Source organism: Psittacula echo (genome assembly GCF_963264785.1).
Source record: "Psittacula echo genome assembly, chromosome: 6".
Classification (NCBI taxonomy): Eukaryota; Metazoa; Chordata; class Aves; order Psittaciformes; family Psittacidae; genus Psittacula; species Psittacula echo.
The window spans coordinates 5,313,029-5,338,853 of NC_137743.1; the positions used below are offsets into that span (position 1 = coordinate 5,313,029).

The window sequence follows — 25,825 nt, forward strand, 5'->3', positions numbered from 1 at the left end:
ATTACAGAAGAACTCGCATTGACGTTGATGTGTGCAGAAAGCAGGGCAGGCACTCCTCTCCAGAGAAGGATTTTAATATTATTTCAGCATAAATAGTCCTACAAGACCCATGGAAAACACAGTTCCCTGGGAAAATAACCACTACAACATTGAAGGTGACACTTCCTGGTCCACAAGTGATGTGTCATGACAGGCACAATGTTTAATATAGGGACACAAGGGAGGAAGATCGTTCTGCATCATGTGCAGAAGCATCCAGAGCCATTCTCCTGCTTTGTGCAGCTTTCTGCTTCTCCTCCATGCTGTGAGCCCAAGGGTGCAACATCCTCTGCTGCCCCAGCACATCTCAGACAGTCCAGCTGAAGGGTTGATGATTTATACCAGTGTAAATTTGGTGTGACAGGGGGAATATGGCTCAGTTACATAGTGCTGCTGTTCACCGCTCTTCAACAACATCCAACCTCCAACGTCAAGCCCATGGACAACTCAGCGTCTGAGCCGAGATACAAGAAACCTTCTTTACATAGGGGAGATAACAGAAATAAAACACTCTGGCTCCCCTTCTCACACCGTAATGTGGGACTTGAGCAATGGAAAATACCACCTCGCGTGTTATCCAAACCACACGGGTCTGTTTAGAAATGTGTCTTCCAGAATGGATTGCGAAAAGCAACTTGTGAATCCCTGGAACATTAATCACTTCCTCTAAAAAGGCCAATTTTTCCTCACAGGATGGTTATATTTAGAGAACAGGATTAGAACTGCAAGTGGAGAAGAATTAAAACAGCCTGATCGGCTTAAACACAACGTTGATTTTTGGGCTGTAGCCTATTGTATTCCAAGTAATCTTCCTACCATAACCGATATGGGAAGAAGGAATTATTTTTTCCTGCTTTTTCTGCTTGTTTATTCAGCGATTTTGAAAGCATTTTGTGCAGGAGCCAAATTCACACTCCCCCAACAAAAGCCATTTCCTGCTTTCACACAGCAACCAGAAAGAAGTGTCTTGAGCTGTGGGAAACCACATCTGAAGGGAAAAGAGACTGCGGGATATAACATGCCATGCTTACAGCAGCACTTCAAACTACTTAAATCATTTTTTTAACTGATTAGCAAGAAGTCCCCCACATTGCTTTAAATCATGCTCAGTTTTTAGTCTTTGGTGCTTTTCCTGGGTGTGTTTTTCAACACCACTGATAAAAATGAATAATGAAATGAGCCCCCATCCTTTCTGGCCTGCCCGCTCTTGCCTCTTACTGGCTTCAGCCTCTGTAATGACAACATCTATGCTATAGAAACAGGGCTCAGCACTGAAGATCTTTTTAATCCCTTATGCTCTTTCCAGGCAGATGCTTTGTTCTCAGAGGACCAACAGGAAAACACCACTCAATTAAGGGCGCTCATCTTCAGACACCACAATAGCAAATATATTAATGTGTCCCTAAATCACCAGAGGCTGCTGAGTATTTGAACACAAAATCTCAGAAGGAACAGTAAGGATGCAGGATACCCCAATATCCAAGGTAGAAAAGACCACAAATTGGAGCAGGTTGCCCAGAGAAGCTGTGGCTGCCCCATCCCTGGCAGTGTTCAAGGCCAGGTTGGACACAGGGGCTTGGAGCAAGCTGCTCTAGTGGAAGGGGTCCCTGCCCGTGGCAGGGGTTGGAGCTGGATGAGCTTTAAGGTCCCTTCCAACACAAACCAGGCTGGAGTTCTGTGATTCTATGATAAATATAGTTATAACCAGTTAATACATAATAATCCCAGTCAGTACCACACTGTTCACCCTAGTAGGTTAGGGATTGGGATTTGAATCAGTAATCGATGTGTAGTATTTAATACCCATGGTAAATACCTTTCCTCTGCCATTAGCACCAAGCTCTGAAGTTTTAATCCAGGAAACAAAATCCTGTTAACTGTCTCCTCAGAAAGCATCCGGGGGCCTGTGCTCACTGCTCTACAGCATCCTGCAATGGCTTCAAGGGGAAACAATCAATAATTCATTGGAAGCCAGAGCCATATGCTTGAAACTGCTTTGTTTGTTAGAACCACCTTTTAAATGCAACAAGGCTTTCCAGAGCCACATCTCTGCCCTGTCACACTGCTCAAAAGCAAGACCAGGGAACAAAACAGCAGCTATGAAGTGCAAAGATGAGTATATGACACCTGTAATGCCTGAGAGACGGGCTTATCTTGAGAGGCACGGAGATTTGTGAATATAGTGAGATGTGGCAATGAGAATGTGTTCTTGTAATGCTTGTGGTCCTTCCTTTCAGGAAGGAGATAAGTATTACATGGAGGGTGGAGAAGGGAGGCAGGGAGTCTCTTTGCTAAAAGGGAAAGAATGGAGAAAAGAGTCCCTCTGCCCCCAACCTGATCCCTGTTGTGCATATTTTACCCTGCATGTGAAGCTGTGCAAAGCTTCTCACAGACCCTCACTAAGCTTTAGTCCTCACCTTCAACACATGAAGCAGCTGCATGGATGGAAATACAGCCAGGAAGCAACAGGAGCAAAGGACAAAACAAAGCTCGGTCTCTTAACAACAATAACAACATAAACCTCCTACAGGGCTATGATAATTTCATCTGCCGACTGAGGGGTGGGGATGAGCCTTCTGCTGTAGCTCTGGGAGGTCTCTCCTTGACTTCAGCAGAGCTGCCGCTTCCCCTCTCCCAAAGGCACACTTGGTGCTGCTCCAGCTCACAGTGCAATCAAAGCATCCCCTTGGGTAGGTGCTTTGTGAACGCCCTGCCCCAGGAAGTGCTGACACAGCACAAGAGCGTGTTGGACAAAGCAATCTCTGCCGTGCAGTGGCACCTCACCAGCTGGCACCCAGCTGCACTGCCACAGCTCAGCTAGGTGAGGAACCACGAGCTAAACCTTCCCTTCCTTTCTCTTCCCTTTCCTTCCTTGCATTGCAAGGGGACAGTCGTGCACTTGGGAAGTTAAACAAAGGGATTCAAATTCCTTGTTCATCCTCCTCCTCCTTTAGCAACCAAACCCTTTCCCCAGCACAACCCAGGACTCACTTCTAATGAGAGCAATGAACTGTCATTAACAAAACCAAAAAATGCAGGTTTTTATGCTGATGGAAATCAACACTCAAAAGCAGGAGCTTCCGTAATTCTAACTACTACTAGGTTTCAGATGCAATCTGGTCCATATTTAGCCCTAGAAACAAGCTTCTTTTGTTTAGGAACATCCTATATCGTAAATTTGAACATAATTCTAACGATTCTGCTTAATCAAAATCAAATAAACTTGAAACGGAAAGCCCCAGACTTTCCCAAAGTTTATTCTTCACCCCAACAGAGCCAACAGCCCCAGTTTTTCCTCCTGAACGCAAGAGGCTTCCCAAGCACCCATTCATCTCCTTGGTCAGTCCTCATAGCAGAAGAGGAGCTGTAGCAAACAGCACTGTAGGGCAGCAAGAAACAAAATCAAGAGAGCTCTACAATTACCCTGAGCTCTGTCTCAGAGGTATCTACAGTTGTTCAAACCAATATTCAGTCCACATGCTATGCGTTTAGACAGTCTATGCTGCAAACTCCACTTTGGTTTCTACAGCTACGGAGGGAACTTACTATCTTGTCTGGTATCACCATCAATGAAGGCTCTCAGGCCAAAACATGTCCTAAAAGAAACTCAGACTGGTGGGAAAAGGAAACTAATTCAATTTTCCCCCATTAAGCTGGTGCTCTGGTGCTAATGGAAGTACAAAACATGAGATCCAGTGTCTGCTACTAAATCCAGGTGGCCATTTCAGCGCATTTAACCATCTGAAGGGAAATTACACATTTTTCCTTAGTTTTTCCATAGAAAAAAATGTATTTCTTTGTTTCTTGCAGCAAACACACCCATCTTCTCAAAGAAACTGCATTGAAATTGTACCTATAATTAAAACTGCCTTTTGCCACTGAAAAGCCTGCTTACCTGGGCTAAATACGAAGTTTGCTACACAGCTAACCTTACAGAGCAGCAGAGATGGGTAAGGAAATAGTATCTAAGACACCAGCAAACACAAAAACTCTACAGGTGTTAGGTTTTAACACAAAGGAAATGAGTTTATAACAGACAGAACCATTTTCTATGTCCTATAATCACGTTAGAGAAACATTAAAAGCACCCAGACTATTACCTCTTGAACACACAGGACTGACGAGCACCTTTGATTTCAGTTTAACAAGCGGTTACGTGGACTGCTGGGTCAAGCATGACAAAAGCAGAAGCAGGCAGTGAAGCAGTTCTGACTGGAAGTGACAGCCACAATGCACATGCAGGAATGCGTCTTCATTCATGGTTTTACTACCCCACATCAGTTTGTATTTTTCAATTTGCCCGTATGTCATAACATGTAATAGATGGCAGCAGCTCTGTTACGCAGGGCACACCGTTGAGTAGAGAGAGCTTTACAGCCTACATGGATTTGCCAGATGTGTGCTGATAGAAAGGCAAGTGATTCTGGGCTCTTCTTATTTCATTTTCAAGTCTAAACGTGACCTGCCTACTTGCACTGGCAGATGTTGCAGCTGATGTAATAACTTCTCATATCAAAGGAAGTGCTGTCATTGACTTCAGAGATGAGATCCTGTGGAATCAAATAAGGGAGGCTGGAATAAAAGGTAGGGGAGCTTGACAGAAGAATCTGCTTGTTACTTCTGGTCTGTTTTCTCTTAAGCAAAAGACAAGTGACACAGAGATGCTGCGAGGGCTGGAGCAGCTCTGCTCTGCAGCCAGGCTGAGAGAGCTGGGCTGGGGCAGCCTGGAGAAGAGAAGGCTCCTGAAGGGGAGACCTGAGAGCAGCTCCAGTGCCTAAAGGGGCTGCAGGAAACATGGAGAAGGGCTTTGGACAAGGGCCTGTAGGGACAGGCCAAGGGGGAACGGCTTCAAGCTGAAAGAGGGGAGATCCTACATCTTCCAGAAATTCACCCAGTTTAGTAGACAAATCTAGTAAGCAGAGGATGCTCTACTTATTTTGGGGATGCTTACTTATGGCTGTCGATAACAGGAAGAAGAGAACAAAATTACGTAGAATGCTGACAACAGGCAGAAACATCTGTCAAGGGATTAACTCTGACTAAATACCAGTTCAGTAACAGAAGCCTCCCCTCCTCACGAGACCCTAATTCTTTTCAGTACTTTCAACATAGAATCATAGAATAGTTAGGGTTGGAAAGGACCTTAAGATCATCCAGTTCCAACCCCCCTGCCAAGGGCAGGGACACCCCACACTAAACCATGGCACCCAAGGCCTCATCCAACTTGGCCTTGAACACTGCCAGGGATGGAGCATTCACAACCTCCCTGGGCAACCCATTCCAGTGCCTCACCACCCTCTCAGGAAAGAATTTCTTCCTTAGATCCAATCTAAACTTCCCCTGTTTCAGTTTGAACCCGTTACCCCTTGTCCTGTCACTACAGTGCCTGATGAAGAGTCCATCCCCAGCATCCTTGTAGGCCCCCTTCAGATACTGGAAGGCTGCTCTGAGGTCTCCACGCAGCCTTCTCTTCTCCAGGCTGAACAGCCCCAACTTTCTCAGCCTGTCTCCATACAGGAGGTGTTCCAGTCCCCTGATCATCCTCGTGGCCTCCTCTGGACTTGTTCCAACAGTTCCATGTCCTTTTTATGTTGAGGACACCAGAACTGCACACAATGCTCCAAGTGAGGTCTCACGAGAGCAGAGTAGAGGGGCAGGATCACCTCCTTCGACCTGCTGGTCACGCTCCTCTTGATGCAGCCCAGGATACGGTTGCTTTCTGGGCTGCGAGCGCACACTGCAGCCGGCTCATGTTCATTTTCTCATTGACCAACACCCCCAAGGGGCTTGCAGCAAGCTGCTGTAGTGGAAGGTGTCTATGCCCATGGCAGGGGGTTGGAACTGGATGAGCTTTAAGTTTCCTTCCTACTGAAACCATTCGACGATTCTGATATTCATTAAGATGATTTTCCTATGCGTGAGCATTCAGAACTGGGCAAATATTTTACCAGACTAATTTCTTTCAGACTTTTAAGAACCATTTGGTGAATTCTTGTAAGTTTAGGAGATAGAAAAATGAACAATGCCGTAGCAAGCAAGGGCTGTGTTTCTGTATATATGCACATATAACTTGATATATACATGCGTATATACACACGTACATACAGCTGCTCACATCCCTGACGCACAAGGCTGAGTCAATTCAGTTTACATTTTCCTGAGTCTTTCCAGCAACCAACACACAAATGGAAAAGCCACAGAGCAGAAGAAACACTGAAAAGCAACCCAGAAGGGCACCAGCATCTTGGCCTGCTACCAACGATCAGTAACATTCAATTTCTTTCTTGGAGCCTGGTCCAGCCCCCACTGAAGTCAGCGGGCATTTCACCATCCGCTTCAGTGGGAGCTGGCTCAGTCTTCAGTCATTTTCCTCTTGGATTGGCAGGGGATGGAAATGTTAGAGATGCAGCATGGAGAGCTCCTGATGGGAGGAAATGACACATCATCAGCCCTTTGGCTGATCAAGTAACAGGCACTGAATGTAAACCCTGCCCAGCTGCCGCAAGGACAGCAACCACAATGGTCCACAAAAGGAAGGTGTGGTTCACGCTCATAGAAAGGAGCCCTTTCCATCAGGGAAAGAAAATGACATGGAGATGACAACCAGGCAAGAGCTCCAAACGTAGCAACATTTCCTGGTTTATAATACTTAAAAAGTATTCCCAAGAGATAGAAATACATTATTATTAAAAAGAAAGCCATTGGTGTATGGGTGATAGCACTTGTCAAGCTGAATTGTGTTCACATCCTCAAAACTGGTATGTTGGTATAGCACAAAGAGTGCACGTGAGGCTACGTTCACAAGTGCACTCGATGCAAGTGTGGACTCACAGAACCAATTCACGCAGGCTAAACGTCACACTGACAACTGCTTTTACTTCAACCATTCCTATGATCTGATTGAAATGTGCCCTTGATTTAGCTCAATCTATGACCACAGGGTGCCCGCTGCAAATTGCAAAGCACATGACAGCGCTCAGAATGCCAATGGTGAGGTCTGAACCCACAGCACTTTCATCTGCAGTTAACTTTTATTGTCACGGGCTTCCCTTGGGCTTTCCCCTTTTTTCATCATTCAAAATTGACTCTTTTTTCACCCTTTCAATAAAAGGACAATGGTCTACTGCCGGTGACTGAGTCGCTGACATTCCACATGAACAACAGAACACCCCAGGCTGTCAGTATCAATACTGGATTTATTACAAATACTTCTATCCTGGCTGAAACAGATTACATTAAAATTGGGAATTTGGCTTACACTTGCAAAAAGAGCATACTTCATCACCAAAAAACTTCAAAATCTTAACCTAGACCCTCTTTCAGCATCAATTTCTTCCTACACCCTTCCCTAGTGTTTAGCAAAGAAGTTCATCATCGGACACTCTGGTGTCCTAACCCAGCAGCTACTTAGGGAATTTGTTTGTGTCTCTACCTCTTCTTGATGCTAACATAATTCTATTCTGGTAATGATTTCTGATTTACATTCCTCTAAACTGAGGAACTCAAGGCAGCCAAATCCAAATCTGTTAAGAGGCTTCTTCCATGATCACAGCATCACACAATCACAGAATGGTTTGTGTTGGAAGGGACCTTAAAGCTCATCCAGCTCCAACCCCTGCCACAGGCAGGGACACCTTCCACTAGAGCAGCTTGCTCCAAGCCCCTGTGTCCAACCTGGCCTTGAACACTGCCAGCGATGGGGCAGCCACAGCTTCTCTGGGCACCCTGGGCCAGCGCCTCAGCACCCTCACAGGGAAGAGCTTCTGCCTAAGAGCTCATCTCAGTCTCCCCTCTGCCAGGTTCAAGCCATTCCCCTTGGCCTGTTCCTACAGGCCCTTGTCCCAAGCCCCTCTCCAGGTTTCCTGCAGCCCCTTTAGGCACTGGAGTTGCTCTAAGGTCTCCCCTTCAGGAGCCTTCTCTTCTCCAGGCTGACCCAGCCCAGCTCTGTCAGCCTGGCTCCAGAGCAGAGCTGCTCCAGCCCTTGCAGCATCTTCGTGGCCTCCTCTGGACATTGGGCTGCCAGTCTCTGCTGACAACCAAACAATGACTTCAGGGGTGCTGTAACTGCACAGGCAGTCACCCAACTTGCCTGGGTCACAACCAGATGTTTTTGCTTCTCAACTGCCATTAAGGAATTTGCTTGTCCGTGCAAGTGAGTTAAATGTAATCTCATCAAAGAAGTGCTGGTAAAAGTTACAGTGATGAGGGCATAAAGTCAAAGCCTCAGACCAGAACTGATTACCGTGACATCCATGAGGACGTTCTTGTTTTTGGAAAACAGGCACACACTTTCTCAAGGATAAAGAAACATCTCTGGTTTTATCTCATTTTAGAGTATTTAGTTAGAGTGAAGAAACCAGCACATTCTTTAGTGCTTTATTTAATACAAGGCTAATAATATCTTTCACAAACTCTTCCCAAGGACATCAACAGTTACTGAATGAGGCTTGTGCTTAAAGTGTATCTGTTGATTATGTCAGGCCTTAAAAGATGACACTGAAATCCCACAGGAATGACTAACTGCAAAAGATGAGTATATTTGTGTATAAAAGGAGTCACTGAAAGAGCTGACAATATCATTTACTCATGTGCCCCCAAATAGATACGCATGTATATATATATATATAAAACTCGATCAATATGTTTTTCAACAGAATGCATTCCTAAAAGGTTGTGAAAATTGTGACTAAAAGCCACTGAACCCTGCTATAGCTACAGCTCTTCTTGCCCGGTCCTTGGCTCTCTGTTAAAAACCAACACCAATTTGCGCAGATGAAAATGCAATTTACAGTACTTGAAAGATAATGAAGCATCGTTTTCTTCCATCATACCCTTAAAACAGAGGTATATCAGCCTAGAGGGATGTCAGTACCGTGTAAGGTAGAACTATACAGAAAAAAATCTTAATTGGGGAAGCTATACATCAAAGGAACAAAGGATGCAGAAATGCTGTTAGGCCTGTCTCTTACAAATCTAAGACAACTGTATCAAGCAAAGCTATCTGCTGATATACTGGAATATGACAAAAGGGAGCATATACCTACTTGTAAGGCCTATTAGAGAGGCAAAACTATCAGTTACTGCTCTATCATTCCCTCCATAGGACTCTGAAGCACTTAAACATACAAAGGATGTCTCAACTATAATCACATCTACCTTAACAAGCAGGCATTCCATTAAAAAATATTTAAGAAGCTGGTTTATAGACTATTCCTAGTGAATAAATACCTACAACTGACCAAAATACATGATCAGAAATGAACTCAGTGTTCCGACAAGCTAGACAAATGTGATTTATGTAACTGAAATAACAATAGGAGACAAGGCAATTCTTCTAAAATCCATTCATAGGCAAGGTCCATGCTTAGGCATGTCAGCTTAGGAGTTTGGGTGGAGGGTTAGGAATAAAAGACCGTTGCTAAGTAAACTGACCAACCCTCAACCAATAAATGACAAAGTCCTATTTACAAATGGGAAATGACTCTGCATATTTCTGCATGTACATACATGTTTGTGCCCTTCCATACACGATTTAGCCATCTGAAAAAGTGGTAACTTGTTCTGAACAAGCACTGATTGTTTGCTTTTTCCTCCCCTCCTCCCCCAGTGAATCTTTCAGAGTTGGCCTTTAGTGAGAAGAGGTATAAGGACACCTTGCTTATGATTCATCAGAGGATATAATACCATGACAGGGACGGATGCTGACAAGAATGATGTGACCTGAAAAAACAGTATCTACACAGAGAAAAGCAGAAAGAAGCTCTGAAAACCCCAGTGAAACGCAGCTCCATGCTGTGCATTGTGAATAGAAAACACCGAGGTGGTGGGTTTGGGAGGGGGGAAGGGGTTGGGTTTTTGTTTGTTGGAAATGGTCATTGTGTTTGATTATGCACCCAAAACATAAAGGGACAAAACATATGGTACACAGCTATAGCCCAACAGCGATGAACGGAGGCGGTCAGCCCAAGCGAGGTGCCTTCAGAGTGGGAAAGCATCATTAAACACAACCTGTAATACACAGCAAACCCTTAACTATGTCTCCAGCTGAATGCAGTCAGCATTAAACAAAGGCCTCATACACAAAAGTCAGCTCCTTAACGCACAGGTTAAGTGCAGAAAGGGCTGCAGGCCCAGCGGTGCAGAGGAAGAAACACGGAGAGCAAAGGGAATTGCACACTTACATGGCCTCTGACGGTTCCCGGTGCAGGCTACCTGTCTGTGCCTGCTGCAGAGACTGCGAGCCTCCCATCCTCAGCGTGCCCTTGGGTTGGAGCTAGAGGCAAGCAAGGCCAGCTTCCTCCGTAATTCCACCAGCAAGGAGCCCCGGGAGCTCTGGCTGTGTAGAGGCTGCAATACTGCAGTGCAGATGGAAACAGCTGCTTGCATCAGTGGCAGTATAAGCAGAAACACTTCAGCAGCAGCTTCTCTTCTCTGAACTGTTGCCAGTTTTGCCTTTTGCTGCTTTTTTTCCTTCCTCTCCTTTCTGTCCAGATGAACGCTATTTATAATAGAAAATAGAATCCCAGCCACCGTGACAGGCTGATCATCTGCTAAACATCAGTGGTCCAAGCCGCTACGGCGTGCAAGCGCCTCTGACACGGGACTAGCGGCGATTGAAGCTGGCTTCAAAAATAAAACCATAAAATAAATAAATAAAGAAGAAAAGCAGACCCTCCCTTTAAGCACACATTGTCAGCTACCGTGGCTCTCCAAGGACCTACAGGCAGGACCATTATATTGTGTTGACTCAGCTGATTTGAAATGCAAATGCACGTGTGCGCTGGGTGCCGCGCATATATTTCCCTCTAATACCAGGCACGTTGTGCACATAGGGGTGACTGCAGAGAGCGTTAACAAGCGGAACGGCTGCTTTTATTTGGATCCTTCACACAAATGAGCTCATCCCTCTGCAAAAAATGGAATCTTCCATGAGGAACGTAGGGAGAATCTCATGAGCAGCCAAGGTAAACAAGGCAATGTGGGAGCGGACCCTGCCCGGCGCTGCTCCATCCCACAGATCCCTGCACTTAACTGCTCTGCCTCTGCCTCCACGGACCTCCTCGCTGGACGATGAGGTGGAGAACCGGGGGAGGCTCATCATCTAATACAGATCTGTAAGCCCACAGAGTCAAGCAAGCAGCATTCCAAAGCCTATGAATTAAGCTTATCCTTCTGCCGCTGCGGGGGTATCAGGGGACTGGGGATTCATAGGCATAACAAGCTGAAAGGGCTGGGCACCATCCCTCTCCACATCACTGCCTTCAGGAAATAACAGATGCTTCACGTACAAGTTATGATTCACATCATTAAAGGAGCAGAAAAAAAAAACCCACCTCATCAGTTGCATTATCATCTACACTATGAATTAAACTCTAGGGACACAAATGGCCTGAACTTATGTACCAATTCTGGGTATGTGACAGGGCAGAGAGGTCAAAATGATCAGAGAAACCTAATGGAAATATTAGAACATACTAACTTCCAAGCACTCATCACAGCATGGCTTTAATGTTTTAGTGGAGGCTGCACTAGGCTCACACCTTAAAGAGCTTTCGGGGTTTTCCTCTGTTTCCAAAAAGAGGAATCCAGTAGTATTTGCTTACCCTACAGAAACAAGGACTGCTGTGTACATGTGGAAGGTTCTGTCTCTGCCTGCACTCACGATAAGTCATTCTTGGGATAAGAAGAAACAAAGATGCTTAGTGAATGAAGCGCTAAACAGAGACTGCCTAAAATTAAGTCTGGTTTATGAACAGCACCAAAATAAATGTGCATTTTTTCGCTCTGTTTTTTAAACTAAGGGGAAGAGCTTGTTAGCCAGCACTTTGTGTAGCCACAGACTTCCGAGCAAGTTACAATATCGGGGTTGTTTCTTTTCTGGTGAAAGCCAGACCCTCATTTTTAGTGTCTCAGTGCTCAATGCTCATCTCGAGACCCCCAGAGAAGCAGTGGTTCTACCTCACTCAGGGACTGAGCTTCATCACTTCTGATACCCATTGGGTGCTTGAGCCACAGTTCAAGTTCTGATGCTGCCTTGTCAAGGTGGTAGCAGCTCACCACATCTTCTGCATTCTCTGCCAGGAGAGGTTTTTCTGTACTTGGGCAGCCTCATCTGCACAAACAGCCATATCCAGTCATCCCTGGGCTGAACCAGCCCAGTTCTCTCAGCCTGTCTTCAGAGCAGAGCTGCTCCAGCCCTTCATGTACCTTTGTGGCCCTTCTCTGGACTCACTTTAACAGTTCCACATCAACAGGATCCAATGAGGAAAACTAAGATTAGGAATACAAAAACCAAATCAAGTGTTACACGGAAATTTCTAACAGTGAGTACAGTTACCTCGTGGGGATGGAACACATTTAACAGCTTTAAAACTCCAAGCTGTGATGGTCTTTCAAAAACAGATGTGCTGTAGCTCAGCCTTGGACTTGCAAGTGTTTGCTGACCAAGGGATGCAATTGTCACAAATACCAGGCTGCAGTCTCTGGCCAACACTCAGGAAGAGGCCATTCTGATTTGGCCGTAAAGCTGTCTGTGGACCACCGCTAGGTTGGGATATGGAGAGGATCTCTCATTTTGCTTGTTGCTACATCCACCTAAACCCACCTATTCTTTAAACTACCTGAGATGCTCAGAAGATCACATCACTGATTTCACTCCTTGCACTTCAGAGAGAGGGGACATGTAATGAAGCATCATGCAACTACAGCATCATGCAAAGCTGCTCTGGCCTTTGATTTCTTTATGGGGCAGAAGCAGAGTCCAAAAGACCTCGAGTTGAATACAAACATGGTGCGATCAGCAGCACTGGAAGGCTTTCCCTGCAGCCTACCCAGATCAGTATGAAATACCTCAGATGAGAAAGGAGCTCCCCCGCTCCTGCCTGGCCCCAGTCCATCCTCTGGGCCTGCCAAGGAGCATCAGTTTTATACTAAGTTTAGTGCTGGCTTTTAAAAATATAAGAACTGTGTTGACACTATAAGTACATTTTGTAAGAACTTCTCTGGAGCCTGAAAAAGACACAGATGTAGCTCAAAAAGAAAAAGAACCATTAAAAAAGAAATCCCACTGTGGCTTCAAAGGACTTAAGGATGCCCCAGGCATTTCAGCCTAGGGATGAACAGCCACGTAACAACTTACTGTGATCCCACAATTGAAAAGGCCTATTTAAGTATTCAGTCCCATCCTTTGAAATCTATCATTTTCTCTTTCTGCCTGTTTCATCCATTTGAGCAAGAGCCATATTTTGGCCTATACTACCTTAATGTTTCATTGAAGCCTGATGTCTATTGGTTAGCTGTTTAAAACGCTGCATAGGCTCCTAAATATTTGGTCTTACTCCGTTTCATGTTTATATGTAAATTCAGACTTGGGTCACTTACACCCAATTTGAAATTTTTGGCTTCCATCAGAAAACAGAGCTGGACACGACTGGGATAAGGTTTATGATATACTGAGATTTATGTTCTGCTTCTTTTGCTCTTGGCTTCACTGTCCATGGCGCGAGGCATTTACACTAGATATAAACACACACAAAAAGAACCATCAAAGAACCTATTGAAAGAAAGCCTCCCTCACACATCCATCCCCCTTGGGAAGGAGAGGGTGAATATTAAGCTGTGCCTCCTAGCTGCAATGCATTATTGACGTACTGAGCAGAAAGGAGCACCATATAAAGCCAAATGCATAGACAGAGCAAAACCAAACATCCCGATATCAGAAAGTGGTTTCTTTGGTATCCTGAAGGCTGCTGCCAAAGCTCTGAGGAACAGAACTGACCACAACAAACAAAAGAAGATGGAAAAAAAGTAAAAAAGGATAACTAGTGTTTAAACATAATCTCCCCCCACTATATATTTAGATGCTATTGCCTTTGGATCCCAAAGCCTTGAATGCAGCCTGGAAAGATGATTTTCATAGAATCCCAGACTGGTTTGGGTTGGAAAGGACTTTAAAGCTCATCCAGCTCCAACCCCCTGCCATGGGCAGGGACACCTTCCACTAGAGCAGGTTGCTCCAAGCCCCCTCCACATATAGCATAACACACCATAAAACAACACAAGGAGATTCTAGGTGTAAAGCTTCACAGATTTAAGTTGTTCTTATAGATCAAATGCTTTTATAAACACATTGTCTGCTCCACCACTTATCTAGATTAATGCAGTACGAATTATTTGCATTGAAATCCTGTTCATGAACAAACACAATGTCTCAGGATATTAAGCCTGAGCACACAGAATATTTCTATCAGCCAAGTCAAAGAAAAATGGAGTGACAAGTGATGATACAACCAGGATAAACAGAAGGTCACAGGAAACAAATGCTAGAATAGGTTTCTAAACAAATTAAAATGATATAAAGATCATAATATAAACCATTTAAATAAAATAAATAACATTGCCCTCCAGCCTCATTGGTCACTGGCTGGTTGCTAAGGTCATTGCTTAATCTAAATTGCAAGTGAGATTAATGGCATTGAGTTATGAATAACCAAGATGCCTGCTTAAGTTATTGAAATTTCCTGCATGGGAAACCCACTGCAAAGATAACAAAAGGGGCCCCTCCACGGTGCTATTCAGGATGCCGGGGGTGGGGGGGGGGTTACAGGCTTTCAGAGGTCGGCAGTGAATTACCATCAGTAACGTGAGAACTAAACAGACCACAGGATTCCACATACAAAAGTGTTCTATGAAATTTAGAAGCCACACAAACAGGGAGATGAGGTTTCCAAGAGCTGAGCGCACCCTGAAGTGTGGGAGCCTCCACGGAGGCTGTGCTGAGATTTCATAGAATCCCAGCCTGGTTTGCGTTGGAAGGGACCTTAAAGCTCATCCAGTTCCAACCCCTGCCACAGGCAGGGACACCTTCCACTGGAGCAGCTTGCTCCAAGCCCCTGTGTCCAACCTGGCCTTGAACACTGCCAGGGATGGGGCAGCCACAGCTTCTCTGGGCACCCTGGGCCAGCGCCTCAGCACCCTCACAAGGAAGAGCTTCTGCCTAAGAGCTCATCTCAGTCTCCCCTCTGGCAGGTTCAAGCCATTGCCCTTGGCCTGTCCCTACAGGCCCTTGTCCCAAGCCCCTCTCCAGGTTTCCTGCAGCCCCTTTAGGCACTGGAGCTGCTCTAAGGTCTCCCCTTCAGGAGCCTTCTCTTCTCCAGGCTGACCCAGCCCAGCTCTCCCAGCTTTTCACCAAAGGGAACAAAGGGGTCTGCCTTCCATACAGATCTACAGAGGAAACACAATTTAAGGCTCAAACACAGCCAAGCCCCTGTGGAAAGCTCTTCATCCCACATCATTTCAAGCAGCCTCTGGTCTGTCATTTGCTCCTTTGCTTTCCCCTCCTGCCACGGCACAGATACATTAATCCGGGATTTCATTTGGACCATGCTACTTTATGAACCAGGCCTGAATTCACTGGATCACAAACAAAACTTTAAACCTATTTCCCTAATTTCTGACTGAGCCTTTGCACTGGGACCACAGGCATAACCACACCAAAGGAGGGAATTTGTTTTACTGCTCAGTGTGCCTCTGCAGACCACAACCATGAACCAAACACCAAAGCTCTGCTGACATTTCCATGCAACAGAGCTGCAGAACCATCACCACAGACTATGGCATCTTCTGCTTCCCTGCTTCTTCCTAAGCTTTTAAACATCCTGAGATCCCTAAGACAGCTGGAGCCAGGCTTGTTAGGAAAGGAGGTGCCTGATGCCAGGAGGGGACTGACATCTTTAAGGGCTTTCATGTCCTTGCCCTCATCTGACAAGACCAGTGTGAATAATGCTCCATGGGGGCATCTTGCAGGAGATCTCAAGAGGCAGAATTCAAAGGTCTCTTGGCCTCAGGGCCTAAGTGAAGGAATCAGATTGTGAAAATGCAGGATGAAGACACTGGGCAAGGACAGGATTCCTGCCTGGGGCGAGCCTTAGCTGCGACTGATGGGCGCTCAAATGATGCTTGGGTAACTTCTGAAGGAATTTGGCTTGCAATCAACTTGATTTCAAAAGAGGTAACAGAAAACTGGTTTGGGGCATTTTGGGTATTTTTCAGTGGTTCTTTCTGCTTCTGTTCATAGAATATTTAACATTAGGGGTAGAGTGCCCCAAAAGCACAGGCTAAATGGAAGCATGACATTGATTACTGAAAGAAAACAAAATGCACCTGACTGAGCAGCTTTAGCCCATGTGTTACATGGGGTAATGCCCTGCAAGAGTGCCACCCTCTTGGCAGTGCCAGCCTCCTGTGGTGACGACAGAGCTGTCGCCTGACACAGAATCATAGAATAGTTACGGTTGGAAAGGACCTTAAGATCATCCAGTTCCAACCCCCTGCTATGGGCAGAGACACCCCACACTAAACCATGGCACCCAAGGCCTCATCCAACCTGGCCTTGAACACTGCCAAGGATGGAGCATTCACAACTTCCCTGGGCAACCCATTCCAGTGCCTCACCACCCTAACAGTAAAGAATTTCTTCCTTAGATCCAATCTAAACTTCCCCTGTTTAAGTTTGAACCCGTTACCCCTTGTCCTGTCACTACAGACCCTGATGAAGAGTCCATCCCCAGCATCCCTATAGGCCCCCTTCAGACACATGCCATGGTGGCAGGGAACAGCAACCCAAGCCAGGTGTGTAATCACAGAATCATAGAATGGGTTTGGAAGGGACCTTAAAGCTCATCCGGTTCCAACCCCTGCCACGGGCAGGGACACCTTCCACTAGAGCAGCTTGCTCCAAGCCCCTGTGTCCAACCTGGCCTTGAACACTGCCAGGGATGGGGCAGCCACAGCTTCTCTGGGCACCCTGTGCCAGCGCCTCAGCACCCTCACAGGGAAGAGCTTCTGCCTAAGAGCTCATCTCAGTCTCCCCTCTGGCAGGTTCAAGCCATTCCCCTTGGCCTGTCCCTACAGGCCCTTGTCCCAAGCCCCTCTCCAGGTTTCCTGCAGCCCCTTTAGGCACTGGAGCTGCTCTCAGGTCTCCCCTTCAGGAGCCTTCTCTTTACAAGCTGCATCCTGAATCCCCATCCTGGATCTGTACCGCTACAGTTTTGTAGGATTGATGCGAGATGATTAATGCCATTCTCAAATTCCTTGTGGGTGGATTAATTAGTGTAAGGACATATTCATTTTCACGCTGCTGAACCTGTTCTAGCAGCAAGGAAATTACCATATATCGCCTGGGGGAACCTGTAAAATTCACAGTAATAACAAGCAAACACAGGGCTACCATCGCCCTTTTGTCCACTGCCACATACAGAGAGAAGCTTTACAACACACACAAATAATTGCTCTCTTTGAGCACAAACATGCAGGCAGAATGCACCCCAGAGAGCCCCAATCCTGAACAAAGCCGTGGTTAGAAACCCAGTTCCATCAAGCATCCATTTATGCTTTGCCTTTTAAAAATGCAGCTACTGGAAGCTATAATTTGTTCAATTGCTGCTGGTTTATGGAAGCTGTCCTCTGCCAGCACACAACATGGGGGTTTCCGGGCACAGGACGGGCTCCCCCCAGCTTGGGTTCACATGGAGAAGCCTGCAGGATCTGGCCCCCATCTGGGAACCTCACTGTACCAGTCCCACAACCAGCTACAAGCAAATGCACTTCGTTCACAGCATTTTGGCTTGAAACACAGCAGACATCCCAGGATTTGGTGCTAGTACTCAGTAATAGGCTGAAATAATCTACACTGAGCAACACAAAGCATCCTCCTGCTCGGGGCTGAGCAGACACTGCCCCTGAGGGACACCACTCGTTACCGGTCTCCAGCCGGACACTGAGCCATTGACCACAACTCTTTGCATGTGGCCATCCAGCCAGTTCTTTATCCACCGAGTGGTCCACCCATCAAATTGATGTCTCTCCAACTTAGAGACAAGGATGTCATGTGGGACAGTGTCGAACGCTTTGCACAAGTCCAGGTAGATGACGTCAACTGCTCTGCCCCTGTCCATCAGTTCCGTAGCCCCATCATAGAAGGCCACCAAATTGGTCAGGCAGGATTTCCCCTTAGTGAAGCCATGCTGGCTGTCACCAACCACCTCCTTGTTTTTCATGTGCCTTAGCATTTCTTCCGGGAGAATCTGCTCCAAGAGTTTGCCAGGCACAGAGGTGAGACTGACTGCTCTGTAATACATGGAAGGTATCTATTTTTATGTTGTGTTTCATAAGACAGTGAATGCTTTTTGGATTGTCAGCCACAAAGCCCCGTGAGAAACTCTTGGGATTTAGTTTCCAAGACCTAAGTAACTTCCTTTCAATGCTTTCATTCTGTTGCCATTACAAAATAACACCACTTCACTTGTGCACTAGAGCCCAGACACGTATTAGAGTTATACCACTATCCTCTTCACTATATGCACGTAAAAAACCCCAAGACCTCACCGCATCCCCCCAGAAAGGGACTTTGTATCCCTCACTTGTAATTCCCATCTATTCCTTGCTCAATGCACTTGTAAACTTACCATAACGACACATCGCTTTCAAAAGGGTTAAATTAACTCAAGGAAAAAAGCCTTGTGTTTTTGAATCCTGTTTAATCCCTTCTTGGGTTTCATTACATCACTCAAAGCAACTCAGTCCAGGATTATCAGTATTGGTCACAAATGAAGGCAATCCATAGGTTGTCATTCACTTTGTTTTACACCAAGCCTCTCCAAAGGTGGGCAAAAGAACACTCGTTTTCAACATGTGATCACGCAAATAAAACCCAGAAGTCATAAAGCTTATCCTGTTTTTCTGTGCAACACCCAGTATTCAGGTTCCTCCCTGGGAAGCATTATGAAACCACCTGCTGGAAGCCAACAGTGCAGAAAGCAGAGCTTTCCTTGAAGACTGTTGTGACTTTCTGCTTTTGGATAGAAAGATTTGTTGCTGGCCACCAATTGGTTCCAGGCTTATTTCAGGAAAATTAAATAAGGCAGAGATGGCTTCTTCCAACCCAAACCGTTCCATGGTTCTCTGATTTAATTTCAGAGATCAGCAGAAGTTCTCCATCCATCCAGACTCTCTCAAAATGATCTGGCTCCAATGTGGTTTAGCTCTTGAAAGAAAACTGCTCTCATATCCGACAACAAGGAGGACCCACCCCTCCAATCCCATCAGCCACATGGAGCATCACGTGTAGCATTCAAGGCAGGTACTGAGGCTGCAGGTGAGAACACTGGTGAGGGTGGTTGAAGCACTGGCACTGGGTGCCCAGAGAAGCTGTGGCTGCCCCATCCCTGGCAGTGTTCAAGGCCAGGTTGGACACAGGGGCTTGGAGCAAGCTGCTCTAGTGGAAGGGGTCCCTGCCTGTGGCAGGGGTTGGAGCTGGATGAGCTTTAAGGTCCCTTCCAACCCAAACCGTTCCAGGATGCTATGACATGCACAAAGACAGCATTTGCTTTTTGCTCTGCAGAACAGATTACACCCATCTCTTCCTCATAGCACAATTAAAAGGGATGGATCAGAGGCTTTCCAGCTCTATCCGCAGGGTTTCCATAAAGGATAAATTACACTCACCAGCAATATTTCAGCACTTCTCCCAAATTACAAAGTGTCTGTGACACAGTCCATAATGTGCCCATCATAATCACAGAGGAGACGGAGGAAACACCTCAAGGGTCCATCCAGCAGAACACTGAGCAGTGGCACAGCATTTGCAGGTGTTCAGCACCCTGACATCCAGGCACTTGCCATAAATGTGACAAAGTGAAACATCACCCAGTTTGCATGCGATTATTTCCCATGGCTGATTTGCCTTAATACACATGAATCCCATAAAAATATGAGATAGTCCAAGAAGTATTTACATAAGGGACTGGTTATAACAGCAAAGAGCTGTTTGGACAGTAATATATTTGCTTTTTAAGAGGATGCAAGAAGTATGCTTTATCCCACAGATCTCTCCAATTCTCACCTCTGGATGCATCTTAATTTCCATTAAAGCCTGTCAAAGTCTTTTTTCATGTAACAAAAAGATCAAGCACCCAAGTTCAGCTTTAAAGAAGGCTATGGGTGATAAGACTGCTGTTCTCAAGGCACAAAGATGTTTGACAGCGTACGTTTTGGTTGCTGAGGCTGGATTTTAAGTCTGCATTAAGTAATTCTACTAACATCACTTAATTACTTCATTCCTTACCCCATCCAGGAGATTCTTATGCACACACAGACATTTACATTATTAAACACACTACATCATTATCAAAGCCAAACAGAGGCACAAGCCAATCTAAATGCCTGAGCCCAGCAGCTCAGTCCTAAACTTCTTTCTCTTCTTTTTGATGCTGAATTGTAGTGAAAGGGGGAAAGAAAACACCATGTGTTTTAGTGGTTTCTATCTGGATTTGTTAACGACAGTCATCAGGGGCTGCACTAACGCACACACAGAAGGTGAAATTCAGACCAGTGTATCCATAAACTTCAAACAATTTTGGATGATTCTCTGGGAAGAGCCAACATCTTGGGGTATTTTCTAATTTACAACCTCCTCTGACCATTTCTTTCCATTTTTAGAGAATGGCCGTGGCATTTAACCTTCATGTAGCAAAATCTCTGCAGATTACAGAACTTGCATAGTGATGCCAAACAGACCTTCGAGCACTTCGGCTACTCATCAACTACACACAGGTTAAAATGCATGGGTCCAGTACAGTTTCGTGGAGGAACATTACACAGAAGACTTGGCCCAACTCTGTTACAACAAACACATACACTACTAATAGGGATGACACCATTTTCTGATCAGAATAATCAGAACTTTAGAACAAATAATTAACCAACGTGCTATAATTAACCAATTAAATGTATTAAATTGGTTACAATTAACCAATATGTTATAGATATTATACTGTGGATGAATTATTCATAGAATCCTAGACTGGTTTGTGTTGGAAAGGACCTTGAAGCTCATCCAGTTCCAGCCCCTGCCATGTGCAGGGACACCTTCCACTAGAGCAGCTTGCTCCAAGCCCCTGTGTCCAACCTGGCCTTGAACACTGCCAGGGATGGGGCAGCCACAACTGTTAATTCAGTGTTCCACAGCAGAACATGTCTATTGTGTATGTTTTCATTCATGATTCAGAGCATCCTCCTGCTCACAGTGGCATCTTCTGACATTTCTGAGCAGAGCTTCAGTGCACTAACTGTATTTCCCATGGTGTCTCCTGCCTTGAATGTATTTGTCACCAGCTGCCGTTCTGTATCTGTGGGGTGGAGAACACTATTCTCCAGGGAGTGCCTGGTTGATATTCTCAGCTGTGCTGTGACCTTTTCCATTAATAGATGTCACAGTAAGGGCATGCCTTTATTGCCGAGCCACAACAGCAGACTGGTTAATCACGAGACAGGCATCATCTGAAGCTCTGACATGAATATCCAAGCACTTGTCTTGTCTTGACTATATTTGAGATGGGAGGACTCAGTTTGGGGGGTTTTCCAAGCCAAAGTGCCCTAGGCCATCTATCAAACACTACAGCACCGATCAATGCACATCTGAAGGAAACATTCAACTTTGAAATCAAGATAACTCAACATTTCTTCAGCAAGAGCAAAACCAAGCTGACCTTCTCCCTTCAGTACCGACAAGTACAATGCAAATAGGTAGTGTGGGGTGGGAAAGGTGCTGGCAGCACCTGAAGGGGAACAGAGTAGAACAGTCCTCTTGGATATTACCTCCACTAGCAAACTTTCACCAAAATAACAACAAAACTCATGACACACACACAAAACGAGCCCAAACCAAACCAAGCAACCAACCAACTCCCAAACAAAACTTGAACTTTAAGAAAGGAAAATAGTTGGAAAAACACCTAAAGAAATATTAATTTAAATATAGGAAAGATCAGCATAGTAATAACCAGTGTAGTCCAAGCTCCCTCTTCTGGCCTTTTAGAGTAAATATACTGGAACACGCAGGTATTGATAGCTACCATTTGGGTTCAAAACGTAGCAACAAAGTGTTCATATAACATAGACAAAAGAACCGTTATTCAGCATCTTCCACACTGCTTTTGTTTTCTTTAGCCAACGATATACAGACATGGAAATGTATTGTAATGTATGAAATAACACCGCACAATACCTCCTTTTTTCCCTTGTGAAACCTTCAGTTTCTTCAGCAGGCAGCTCTACACCATCACCAGGGGCCGCAGGCAAAGGTACATCCCCAGACACAAGGTTATCAGCTTCTCTGCAGTTATCAGGCTTGGAAGCACTGCAAAACAGTTATTAAAAATAAGCTGATGAGTATCAGAAGTGCCCACGAAGCTTTAATGGAGTCTCCCTAAAAGAATGAACTTTGGCTGGATCTAAACTGAGCTCTAAGGAGTGTGTCATTGCAGCTTGCCCAGAGAAGCTGTGGCTGCCCCATCCCTGGCAGTGTTCAAGGCCAGGTTGGACACAGGGGCTTGGAGCAAGCTGCTCTAGTGGAAGGTGTCCCTGCCGTGGCAAGGGTTGGAACTGGGTGAGCTCTAAGGTCCCTTCCAACACAAACCAGTCTGGGATTCTATGATCCATCCCCTCCCAATTCCATCGCCCTCCCACCTCCCACAGATTACTTCTTCCTACAAATCCAATTTTACTGAATTGCTTAGATGACCACATACCCAGTAATCCTGTAGAGTTCTGATAGCTCTTGTAGAGCACAACATTAACTGCCAGAGGAGTTGAACTGCAGACGAAATTAGTAAAATAAGTAAATCACTAATAACTACTTTGCAGTCCATAGAACCATAGAATGGTTTGGCTTTAAAAGGACCTTAAGATCACCTAGTTCCAACCCCCTGCCATTCTCACTGGCTGTACAACACAAACGTTCGATTAAGTTACTTGTCTTTTAGGAAAAAACCTCTAAAATCTAGAACTAAAAAATTCTCCTACTTTAAAAGCTCTCTCTGTGCTAAAAGCACAATAATCCCTGAACTCATGACATGAAAGTTAACATTACAATACTGTGCTATCGCTGCGTTTGTTAATTCCTATAAGTCCTTCTGCTCAGCACAGCCCCACAGGCCCCAACCTCAGAAGCAGAACAGTCCTGTCATGATTTCCAGAGCATGCAAATACAGACTGGAAAGACCAAGTTTCTTCACAGGCGCTGTGGGGCACTATGAGGAGCCATTCCTGCTCTTGTTCTCTACAGAAGGGTTCTGGCACATAGACACCAGCCAGTATACAGGAGGAAACAGCCACCAGCCCAAATCCAGGGCATGTAGGGGAGGGTTGTCTTGCCATTCCCTCTCCTCAAGGCAGACCAGAGCATAACACATCCTGAGAGTTCCATTAACTTGGTTTCCTTAAGCAAAACCCAAGGTAGAAAAAAAGCAGCACAAAGAAAACACTTCTGAGCCCACTCATGCTCTTTAAGGGTAGGCTTAAAGAGCCTACTCTTCACTCATGTACCATTCATGGGTACATCACCCACGTATCCAAAACATCACCCAGTGAGTAGCTCACTTGCATCCTCCATCCTTTTAAGCACGCTGGTAACCACGCTGCTCCCCCTGCTCTTGGCCACAGTCATTAAACTAATGACAGACAAGGAACTAAATAAGCCATGACTTCATGTCTCAAATGCAGGAGGGGTGTAGGGTCTTGTCACACCACATTGTTCTTTCCTGAGTACCTCTGACATACCAGAGGGACACAGATGCTGAAATAGCATCCACAACAACCTCTCCTTGTGCCAGCTCCTGCTTCCAGAGATCCAGACACAAAGGTTTAAGGAAACATTCATGGAATCAGGCCTTGGCTGGGAAGTTTCTTTTATGTTTCCTGAACTAAATATAAGCAGTTGTCTTTGCCATTCCTGTCAAGACTTCCTCTCCCCTTTGCCCCAGTAATTACACTGTAATTGCAGAAGGTAGATTAAATTGTGGGACTAAGAGTTAGCAAGGTTCAGGGACAGATTGTGCCTTTCTTTAGAAACATGTATACAAACAGAGGACAAACATAAATCACATCCCTAACTTTAGGTACAATACATAGCAGCACAAGGACAGTTATTCTCCAAAGAGCGGCTCCATTAACTTAATAAGATCACAAAAGCTCATTCTGAGAGTGGTTTACCTTGATTAGCTCATATCCATGAAGTTGCTTTGGGCCATATGGGATAACCACTCACTTATTTCTTGTAAGAAATTCTCTCTCCTTTATGCATCCCTTCCTTATTTCTTTCCTTCCTTTTCCTTCCCCGTTTGTCCAGACTGGTCTGACAGTGACATAAACTCCCTAAATTTTTAGTCCCATGGAGTGAAATAAATAAATACATGAATAAATACAAAGTTATTTCTGTTTTCATGCAGAGGACTTTTCCCTTTGCTACAAATGTCTTTACCCTAATACAGTAATGGCATCAAATGCATACAAAGGCCATGCGCCTATATAGGGGCACAGGGATGCTGGAGAAAGTAAGATTTTGAAGCAAAAAGTAAACTGCTAAAAATAAGCAAATGCTGAACATCTGGTTGGAGAGTATACAGAGAATTGCAAAACCCAAACAACTCACAAGAGGGCCCAGCCAAGCAAGGATATGGAAGGCACATAGGATAATGGACCTTATATTATGCACACATAAACCCTTCCCTGTTAACTGCTTTCAGTAGCACCTGCTTCCCTCTCACCCACAGGCCCCACTGCCCATCTATAGCCCTTCAGCATTCCACTTTAAGTCCTGCCACTTAAAATGAGATGATTTTCAGGGATATGCTTTCATTAACGTCATTCTTAACATTCTGCAGAGCAAAACTAGCTATCAAAATACAGGCGTTTTCGGAAGAGCTCTGCTCCCTGGCCTGCACAAAGCATAGGGCTTATTTTTATGAGGTATGTGCTAGAATCCACAAATTATTTCCCTTCATCTCTCCAAGCTTCATCAAAACAGTCAAATACTTGATTCCCGTACAAACAGTTCCTGCCAAGTGTTGGCTGCCTTACTTGTGCAATAGGCTTTGTTAAAGGTTGGATGGGGCTTGGAGCAAGCTGCTCTAGTGGAAGGTGTCCCTGCCCACGGCAGGAGTCGGAACTGGATGGGCTTTATTCTTCAAGCTTCACCTCTTTCTGATCATTTTGTATATGGATAACCTGGGTATTCCTGCCTGCTTGTGCCGCTGACACCAAGGGGCACACTGAGAGCATCACAGCTCCCCAGGCTGTCAACTACAGGACTGGGAAAGGTCCATTTGCAGAGAAAGCAACACAGCTTTTAGTGCATCTGACATCACCTACCATAAATTCCCTTAGGACAGCTTAATGTCCCCTCTGCAAAACAGGAGCTGGGAGAGAGGCTGGTGCCAGCTGAGGTCTAGAACATGCTTTCATCCCCCCTTTCATTCACAACAGAGCTGCGACAGCTCTGCCTAGCCTGGGTTAAACACTGTGCTGCAGCTCCACAACCTCAGCTGGAGATTAAATGCAAGAGGAGAAGCTTTCCTTAGCTGCAGAAAAGACCAGATGGGGTTTCCCTGCCTGTTACCTCAAAACAACTCATGCAGCAAGTGCTTTCTAAGCTGCCACCTTTTCCTGGGCACTTGGAGTGCTTTTCTGCCCACAAGACAGGCTGCGAGTCGCAGGGAACAGATAAATACTGTTCAGAAACATTTAACACCTCTACCATAGAGCCCAGCTAAGCTGTGGTCTCATACAGCCACTTCTCTGCCTGCTGTGCCTTTCCAATCCAAACATTTCTCATACAGAAGTCCTATTGCAGGGCTCTGCACCTGCAGCATGGAAAGAAAGATGTGTCTAGCCAAAATCTCTGCTAGCGCAACATGTACTGGCAAATCAGAGTGAACTTGGCCTTCCAGTT

General features: G+C 45.4%; 1 protein-coding gene across 1 annotated transcript in view; it reads right to left on the reverse strand.

Moving 5' to 3' along the window:
* TACC2 (transforming acidic coiled-coil containing protein 2) overlaps nt 1-25,825 on the reverse strand; it is a gene marked incomplete at both ends in the record, with an annotated part of 130,479 nt that overhangs the window by 54,218 nt on the left and 50,436 nt on the right. Inside the window, one exon of the mRNA XM_080621475.1 lies at nt 22,103-22,234. Within this exon, the coding sequence (XP_080477601.1) occupies nt 22,103-22,234 (132 nt within the window). The remainder of the gene's footprint in view (nt 1-22,102; nt 22,235-25,825) is intronic.